General features: G+C 48.8%; 1 protein-coding gene across 2 annotated transcripts in view; it reads right to left on the bottom strand.

Annotated features, from left to right (window-relative positions):
• The window catches only part of B3GLCT (beta 3-glucosyltransferase), a 118,300-nt gene extending 109,286 nt beyond the window's left edge, over positions 1 to 9,014 (bottom strand). The window contains exon 1 of one of the 2 annotated variants that reach the window (XM_032403243.1): positions 8,788 to 9,014. In XM_032403243.1, the coding sequence (XP_032259134.1) occupies positions 8,788 to 8,860 (73 nt within the window). In that variant the 5' untranslated portion in view covers positions 8,861 to 9,014. The remainder of the gene's footprint in view (positions 1 to 8,787) is intronic. The other variant, XM_032403242.1, reaches the window with a different exon arrangement.
• Positions 9,015 to 9,591: the final 577 nt, after the last annotated feature.

The raw sequence follows: 9,591 nt of genomic DNA on the forward strand, positions 1-9,591 counted from the left end.
GGGGAGGGGGAGACTGGGGCATGCACACCTGAGGAGGGGAGAGACTGAGGCTAGAGATGAAACTGGAGACAGCAGGGGCCATGTCATAAAATGGGTCAGTGTTAGGGAGTCTGCTTTTATTGTAAGGGCCATGAAAAGCTTCTATGAAAGCAAGCGCCATGTTTAAATGTATGCCTTAGACAGGTTTCTAGAGTAGTGTTGGGTGGGACTGTGGGAGGACAAAAAAAAAAAAAAGAAAAAGACACAAACAGGCCAGCTAGGAAGCTAATGGAGCCAGGTAATGAGAGAAGAAGGGACAGAATTCAGATGATGCAGTGCCTGGGCAGTGGGTAGTGAGCAAAACAGGTTTTGGGGATATTAAAGCAGCAGAATCTACAGGCTAGGAGTCAGATGCTACCAGGAGATGGGGCAGGGAAGGGAGAGTCCAGAGGGGATGGTGAGTGAGAAAGGAGTGTAGGTGAGTCCGGGTTTCAGAGGGAGTGGCTGGGCACACTGCGGTGCCCTTCACAAGCCAGAGACTAAAGCTGGGGGGAGCAGATGCGTGGAAAAACTCAGTTTGGTCCCCAACATCCTGAGGTGCTGAGGCTATTCAAGGGGATACATCCAGCAGCAGCGTGTACCCCGGGGTGGAGCTGGGCGCAGGGGTCAAGAGGAGAGGCACCAACAGTGGCCCCACAGTCCAATGGAACCAAAGCCACAAGACTGGATGGGAAGACAGGAGCGAGGAAGCTCCCACATTTCAGGGACAAAACTAAAGATGACAGAAAGGAATGGCCAGGCAGAGAGGAGAAGCTAGAGAGAAGGCAGTAGTATAAGGAGTTTATAAAGTGTTCTCTTAAAGCATTCTCTCCTTAAAGCTTCAAAGGGCAATGGAAAGAGGCTGCAGCACAGGAGACCTGGCCTCCAGGCCCTGCTCCGCTAGGAGGACTAGCACAGCATGCTGGTCGGATGCACAGAATCTAGACTCCCACCTCGTGGCATCACATATCTGCCACTTAGTAGCTAAGCAACACCGGGCCAGTGACTTGGGCTCTCAGAGCCTCTGCCTCCATCCCTGTAAAAGGGGGGAAACTAAACACGAATGAGCTAAGTTGGTGCATGTACAGGATTAGGATAGTACCCGGCCTATGGGAAGAGCTACGGAGCCTTTTGCTCAGGTGCCAAGGAGCAAACTCAGGAAGAGAGATGCTGCACTGGGGAGGAAGATGGCACAATTCCGCAAGTAGACAGCTGGACAACATTTACGGTCAGGGAACTGCTGTGCCCCATTCCGTGGGTTCTGCACCACTTACAAGGTGATCAGCCAGTTGAGAGAAGGCATGGAGGTTGCGGGGGTGGGGGGGCTGGCCTCCCCTCAAGTGTGGCAATGAGCACACCGACACAATAGTCCTCTTTTGAGCCACTCACTACCTACCCCTGTTTGATCTTACTCCATCTGAAACACCTCTTCTGTTTTATCAAAGAAGTCAATGGGAAAATGGAGTTTGGAATACGAATTTTTCTTCCCTTGACAACAAAGTTGGCCAGACCAACACAGTCTCTGTGCCAGAGGGTGAACTTACTTATAGAAAGGACAGTAAGTTGAAAGAAATAGGAATTAACTGTGTATTTTAGAAATAAAAAGATCATTTGCTTCTTTGATTCCTATCTCATTTAAACAAATAATAGGAAAGCCCATATGCCAACTGGAACAGAGTTTCAGGGGAGAGATTCAAAACACCACCCTCATGAGCATGTTTCATAGGCTGAGTCATGGGAAGGGGGCAGAAGAAACCCTGGTCACACAACCCACTCCAGAACAAACTCAACCACAAAACAATCAGCCCTTCGTATAACCCCTTCGTGTGGCAAGAGTAGTACTGAACAGTTCACTGTCAAGCTAACCTACACAATCTCTGCTTAAATTGGGGGTATCTTATTTCTGCAATACAAAAAGTGGTTTTAGAAGCCCCCCGCCCCCGTCAGCAAACCAAATCCACGGTAGCCACAGGCTGAGATGTTCTAATGCCATTAGGAACTTGTCAACTGTCCAAACACCTTTGCTCTAACAACCCACTCTCTAGTTTCTGAGGCTCACGCTCTCCTCCAGCCCCTCCAGTGGCATTTGAAAACCTGCCTGTTTCCAAAGGATGCTGGAACCAGAGAAAGACTGCTTCGTTTGAATTCTGGGGTTTCTGGTTCCTTTCCCAAGGAGATGAAATATCTGAGCAGGACGCATCAGGCCTCAAGTCCATGTTAGCTGTCTCTGAAACAGCTCCTTATTTCATTTTAAAGGCAAAGCAACCAGCAATCATCTTTACATTCTACAGATACGAAAGAAAATCAGCTGGCAAGAGTCCCAGTTTCTACCTCGGCCTAGGCAGGGTTCCTGCACCTGCCAGCACATACAACCCACCTGGGGCCTTCTAAAAATGCAAATCCATAGGCCTCATCTCAGATCTTTTGAGTCAGAAAAATCTGAAGCTGGGGCCCCATAAGCTGCCTCTTAACAAAGGGGCTCGTAACAAAGGGAACTGACACTGAGGTGTTTCTCCTGTGTGCTGAAGTCTGACACGTCGGGATACATAGCTAAATAGACTCTCAAGGGAACGGAATGGGACTATTTTTCCAACAGGCCTTGGCCATTTACCTTCTTTTACCTTGTTCACCTCATAAACGAAGAACAAACTCCAGTATATCCACCCTCAAGGATCTGGAGAAGATAAATTCAGTGTGATGTGTAAAGAGCCTTGAGCTTCTTACGGCAAGCAATGATGTAAAGTAAAACAAGTCACCTTTTCAGACCATAAAATATTCTTTTAGGAGTGAAAATAAGTCATATCCCTAGGAGAAAATGGCATTGCTATAACTGAGATACATTCAAATCTTATTTGATGATACCTTTACTCATTTTTTGGTATAAACCTACAGCTTTACATCATACAAAGATTATTTTCTGTCCCAGCTTCTACCAAATCTTGGGTACCCGTACATTTTGAATTGGATTTATTGGATTTATTTTGCCAATTAAGACTCTCTCCTCTTAAAAAAAAAAAAATCTAGGGGCACCTGGGTGGCTCAGTCGGTAAGTGTCTACCTTTGGCTCAGGTCATCGGGCTCCCTGCTCCGTGGGAAGCCTGCTTCTCCCTCTCCCACTCCCCCTGCTTATGTTCCCTCTCTCGCTGTGTCTCTCTCTGTCAAATAAATAAATAAAATCTTTAAAAAAATAAAAAGTAATTAATTAATTAAAAAAAACCTACTCAAATTGCCCCCAAATCTCTCTGCAGCCAATCTCTCCTCTGAGCTCTAGACCCAAATCTAACTGCCCACCTGACACGCACCTGAACATCTCACATCCCCCCAAACTCAATTTGTCCAAATTGAACTCCTCATCCTCACCTCCCTCTAAAATTAAAAGTAAATTTTAGAAAAATGTCCGGGTACTTAATGTCACAGAAATGGTTAAAAGAAATTTTATATTTAACTACAATTAAAAAAATGTTTGAATCTGGTCCTTCTCCATTAGCGCCTGTATCAGTAAACAGCCCCGGTACCCACCCACAGCTCATGACAGAAACCTCATTCATCCTTGACCCTCTCCTTCCTCTCAGCCCACTGTTCCCATCAACTGCCGTGTCTCAGAGATTCTTCATCATCTCTCACGTAGTTGATTCTGGCAGCCTCCTCACTGGTCCCACACGTCCTCACTGGCCACCTCTAATCCCTGCTCTACAGGACAAGCAGGGCAAGCTTCTTAGAACGGTAAGTTAAATCATGTCACTCTCCTATTGCAACCCCTCAGCCACTTCCCGCTGCTCTAAGGACAAAGTCCAAAATCCTTACCCTCCTCTGCCAGACCCTGCATTGTCCAACCCCTACTGAACTTCCCAGCTCCTCTCTGAATCTCTCCAGTCCTGTCCTTTCTGCATTGTGCTCCTCCAGCACCAAGCTCTTTCCCCTGCTGGGTGTGTCCCCTCCCTCCACTTAACTGATCTCTGCTTCCCCTTCAGGTCTGAGTGCCGATGTCTCCTCCTCCAAGAAGCCTTCCATGAGCCCCTATTCCAAGGTTTCTCAACCCGGCACCCAGCACCATCAACACTAGACCAGATCCTGGATTCTTTGGAGGGGGAGGTTGTCCTGTACATGGTAGGATGTTCCTCAGCGCCCCTGGCTCGAGAAGCCAGTAGCACTCCCCGCCACATCATCCCTGTGACAACCAAAAGTCTCTAGCCATTGATAAACGTTCCCTGAGGGGCAAGATCGCCCCCTGTTGAGAACCACTACTCCGGACTCCCATCTCCCTGCCACGCGTCCTCACAGCGCCCAGAGCACCCCCACCCCCGCCGCGCCGCCCCACCCCCGCACCCCACAGCCTTGAGCACGGTGCGATTTGTTTCTGTGTAGTGTTTAATGTCACCTTCCCCTCGAGACTGCATGCTCCACCAGGGGAAAGCCAGACTCGATCTGTCTTCTTCCTGCAATATCCCCAGTGCCTGACACATGTAGATACTCAACACTTTCTGAATAAATGAAAAAAATTCCAAGTACAGTTCTTTCTTTTAATACTATTTTTGAACTGTTAACATTTTCTAGGAGTGCAAATCAGCGCCTACACTGAATTGGGTTTCTCTGGGGAGTGGCTTAGTGAACAGAGCTTTGAAACATGGAATTAAGGGAGACTCTCAATCAATAATAGATCTGATGAACCCCCAACACTCACTAGAATTTTTCCTTTGTGTTAGGAAAGATAGAATTAACACTCCTATATACTATTCTTAAGCAAGAATCTGGCAACACCAAAGATGGATTGCCCATAATGCTACAAAGACGCAAAACATAATAACATTTGTGAATCCCCCATAAATAATCCCTTTGTGCCTAGCATAATTTCTAGGCACAAAGGGATTTATGATTTATGTTTCTAATGAAAAGCAAAAAAAACCCCAAAAAAACCTGGCCTTTAGTGGTCCAAATGAGGTCAGTTATTAGGATTTGCTCAAGTACTGGGCCCACAATGTTTGCCTCAGAACAAGTTAACAAAAGGGTCAGGATAGCTCCTCCCTACCCCCCACCCCACCCTGCCATCCCATCTGAAACAGATGCTCTTTTCCCCCCTCTCCTTATATGCTCTCCGATAAAGAGCTTCACTGTTGGCTATAGGCAAACTCCTTTGGGTCAAGTCCATAACCAAGAGGACCACGCCAACTTGGGAACCCCAGACTACCTGGACAAGAACCCATCCAGATGGGTAAAATCTCTATCAGTCATATCTGCTTAAGAAATAAAAGGAGGGTTTAAAAATTAAAAATTAAACACACACACACACACACACACACAAGATAACCTGGGATCAGTTCTGACTCTTGGTATCCTAAAATGTCTAACTCACTGCAATGAAAAGAATCTGAGAGAGAACTGGACCAGAATGAAAAATCAACCCTAATTTTGGCAGATGCTAACAAATTCAATCCTGACACAGAGTAGAAACAGGGATAAGAAAGATAAAAGTTAGTATCTTATTATTTTACCATGGGTTCAAATGAGCTTCTTCACAGATGTGTCAATTAGGATTAGGTTGGCTACTGCCTGTAATAGAAAACTCAAACAATTGAGGCTTAAACAAGACAGAGGTTTATTTTTAATCTCCTGCAATACAAGTCTGGAAATAAGTGACCCAGGGCTGGCGTGGTGGTCTACATCCATCCGGCACCCAGGTGGTGCTATCCTTTCTGCCCTACCATCCTTACTACTGGCTTCTGTCTTCAAGGTGACCTCACGGTCACAAGATGACCACCATGGCTCCAGCCATCAGATTTACACACAACGGGAAGGAAGATGAAACAAAGACAAGCAAACAAACAACAACAAAAAAGCATGCATCCCAGCTAGATCAGCTACCTTTAACAAGCTTCACCAAGAAACCCACACAAAAATCTCTACAGATAACTCAGTGGCTGCCCCTGCTTGCAAGGGCCACTGAGAAACTTTTTCTCACTGGACACACTGCCTCTGCCACCACTATGACATTCCTCCATTCTTCCCCTCATAACAACAACCATAGACTGGAAACAGAAATTTATTCCTCACAGCTCTGGAAACTAGAAGTCCAAGATCAAGGTGCCAACAGGGTTGGTTTCTGCTGAGACCTCTTTCCTTGGCTTGCAGGTAGAAAAGTCTTCTGTGTCCTCACATGACCTCTTCTCTGTTTGAGTGCATCCCTGGTGTCTCTTCCTCTTCAGAGAAGGATAAGGACATGGTCCTGCTGGATTAGGGTCCCACCCTTATGACCTCATTTACTCTTTATTATCTCCTTGGAGGCCCTATCTCCAAATACAGTCACCCAACATTCCTGATTATCTAATAGGTTTTTTAGTTAGGAAAAGAAGGAACTACAGGTTATTGAGTAGGCAGATAGCAGTCTTTGCCACAGTAGAATCAGTACGTTAAAACTGTAAGAAATGGCAAACTTCTGGTATTTTATCTAGTTTATGCCTCCTGTTTTATATGAGAAAACTGAGCTCAAACCCACTAGGAGCCACACAGTGGCTGACGTAGAGGTGTGAATAAATCTGATTCTAGAACTGGCACTGGACTTTAGAACTGAAGTTGCAGTGAATTTGGTCTGTATAATCATATGGGTTTAAAATAAATTTTCTATATTGACTTTTCTCTAACAACTCAAGTGAATATGCTACAGTTTGTGGGAAAACTAAACTATATATATACCCAGGCCAAACTTATAAGGGAATATTTAGAGTATTTTTAAGCAATCAGGATTGTTCACATGCCTCAGAATTCCTATCATAAGCTCTGTTTTAGCAAGATTCCAAGATACTTGGTTTCCAGATCTATACAGTGGGTACCACATCTTTCTGCATCTTGGTGCTCCCCCACCACCACCAAAGCAGAGCTCAATAAACTGAGCTCGTGATTTATTTCAGAAACCTCAAAGAATACAGCTTCTTGTCTGCCAACCCATGAAAGCCAGTTCACAAAGCCAAATGTCTCACAGGGACCTTTTAATAGGTTTTATGTCTTATTTATTGTGCTTATCTGACAACTTCACAATGTTAATAGACATCTCTAAAAATGTGTTGACATTTTGGTTCATTCTGACTATCCTTCAATGTATTATCAAGTTTGGGCAGTACAGATATTCCCTTAAGTGCAGTAAAAAATAGATACCTACAGCAATACAAATGGGTATTTCAGCCCATACGTTGAATATATTATGTACAAATATTATATCCCCAGTACACCATTATAAAGTGCAGTGCTATAAATAGAATGCCAATTTCAGCTACCACCCACCCCATTTGGTTAGGTGCAAAACTTCCAGGCAGCAAGCCAACTAATACAGCCAAGAGTCACCTAGTCAATTTCCCACCCCTCCAACCTCCCTTTCTCCCTGGGCTGCCCCCCTCCCAGGGATGCATTCTTTCTTACACTAAAGTAGATCTCCAAGTCAGTTGCTCCCCACCTCAATTATAGCTTTCTGTGCCTAAGGTGCCCGAACATTTTTAATTACATTGTTGCTTACTTAATCATGCGTGTGAACAATTAATTAACAATTAATCTCACTGGATTTTCCCACACTTACTGAGCACCTATAGAAAAGCGAGGGATACGCAAATAACGTCCTTATTCGGAGAGTTTAAATCCAAATAAAACCGAGCTGTACAGGTTCCGGTGGGCCTCCAAAAAGCAATGTGCTATAACGCTACGTCTCTTCCTAAATTGCACCATTCTGCCATTTCTAAAAATCTGAAATTACTGCCTTTTAACAGACTGGAAACACAAAAGTCCAGGTTAGAGGACAATAACCCCGAGAACACTGAAAAGGGAGTAATTTTTTCCCCCAAGCTTTCAAATTTGAACAAATCTCACCATAAATGTCAATTAGAACGATTTTTTTTTTTAACTTTGCCACATCATTTTACGATAAAGGGGAGAAAATGCTCTTTTGAGGAGAACGGAAGAAAAAGGGGATGGGGCATTATGGCTGCAGCAGACCCGACAAGCATTGTTTCCAGAAGTGTTCTCTAATTTTCCTCCATAAAGACCCAAGATTGGGGAATGTCTCCACTGCCTCCCCCACGCCACCACCGCACACACTGAGGGCCCAGCCGGGCACCCCGATCCTCCCTTCCCGGCCGAGGAATCTGTAGAAGTGCCAATTGGCATCTCAGCCCTGGAGACCCGGGCCCGGCCGGAAGACCCCGCAGAGAACCCCTGCAGTGGCGGTGCCCTCCCTAGCCGCCCCCCTCTCCTGCCCGGCGCGGAGGTGCGGGGCGAGCGGGCGGCCCCGGCCGCAGGGCCCGCCCGCCTCCAGCCTGTGGCGCCCGCGCGGGGCGTGTGGGGCGCGCGGGGCAGGCGGGACGCGGGCGGAAGGCAGGGGGGCGGGACCGCGGCCGCCGCTTCCCTGCTCTCAAAGTTTCTTGCAGTTGCACATTCACTCAGCGCTTCCTGTGGGGGTGAGCGCCTCGCCCTCCCGGCTCGGCCGGCCGCCAGCTCCCGGCGGAAGGAGGCGGGCAGACGCGAGTGGGGCCGGGGCGGCGGCGGGACCCAACGACCCGAAAGGGGCCGGGCGCGGCGCGCCCCGGGGTCCCGGAGAGCCGGGTCCCCACCCGGACGCCGCGAGAGGGCGCTGCCGCCGGCGCGGCGGGGACGGGACGACGGGACACGGGCGCCCGCGGGGCAGGGCTGGGCCGCCCGGCACCTCATTCCGCGCGAGGTCGCGGGACGCGGGCGGCAGCGCCCGGGAAGCCCACGGCTCTCCCGTGCGCGCCCGGGCCGCCCGCTACTTACCCAGGGAGCAGGTGAGGAGCGAGAGCAGTGCCGGGAACGCGAGGCGGCGGCCGCGGCGAGCGAGCGGCAGCATCCCGGCGGCGGGAGCTGCGCGCTCTACTGGGGCGCGGGGACGGGAGACGCGCGGGGAGCAGAGCTGCGCCGCTGCCGCCCCTGCCGCCGCGGCTGACCCTTCTCCGCCGGCTCCCCTCCTCCCTCCTCGGGCTTCGCCGCGCCGGCTCCAGCCGCGCCCTCTGGCGGCCGACTTCGGGAGCGTCCTCGTGCCGGTTCGAGCGCCCGCGGTTGTGGCTCGCGGCTGTGGCTCGCGGCTGTGCCTGGGGTCCCGCCGCCCGTTGAGGGTAGGGGAGGCTGCACCTCCGCTGGGACAGCGACCCTCTTCCAGGCCTGTGGCCTCTGCTCCCTCAGGCCATTAGTCTCCAGTCCTTTTTTTCCTTCTCCCTTACCTAGGCCCCCTCTTCTACCTTCCTGTCCTCCCACCTTACTCCACCTCCCTTTCCTGGATCTCCTGGAGTAGATCAGTAGGTCTCCTCCTTACTCCACCTCCCTTTCCTGGATCTCCTGGAGTAGATCAGTAGGTCTCCTTCTTACTCCCAAAGTGAGGGACTGGTGGGGGGGGCGGGGAGGGGAGGAGACTGGAAGCAGAGTCACTCTTCCTCCCGGCTGATGTACCATCTGCTATTTAAAAAAAAAATCAATCATTCAACTCTTAATATTGTTGGCACCCGTGTTCTACGTTGATGAAGGTGTTTTTAATCAGCTCAGCTAATTTACTTAATATCCTCTTTTTTTAATGGGATTTGGCCA

This window comes from Phoca vitulina, unplaced genomic scaffold, assembly GCF_004348235.1.
Source record: "Phoca vitulina isolate PV1807 unplaced genomic scaffold, GSC_HSeal_1.0 scaffold5, whole genome shotgun sequence".
Taxonomy (NCBI): domain Eukaryota; kingdom Metazoa; phylum Chordata; class Mammalia; order Carnivora; family Phocidae; genus Phoca; species Phoca vitulina.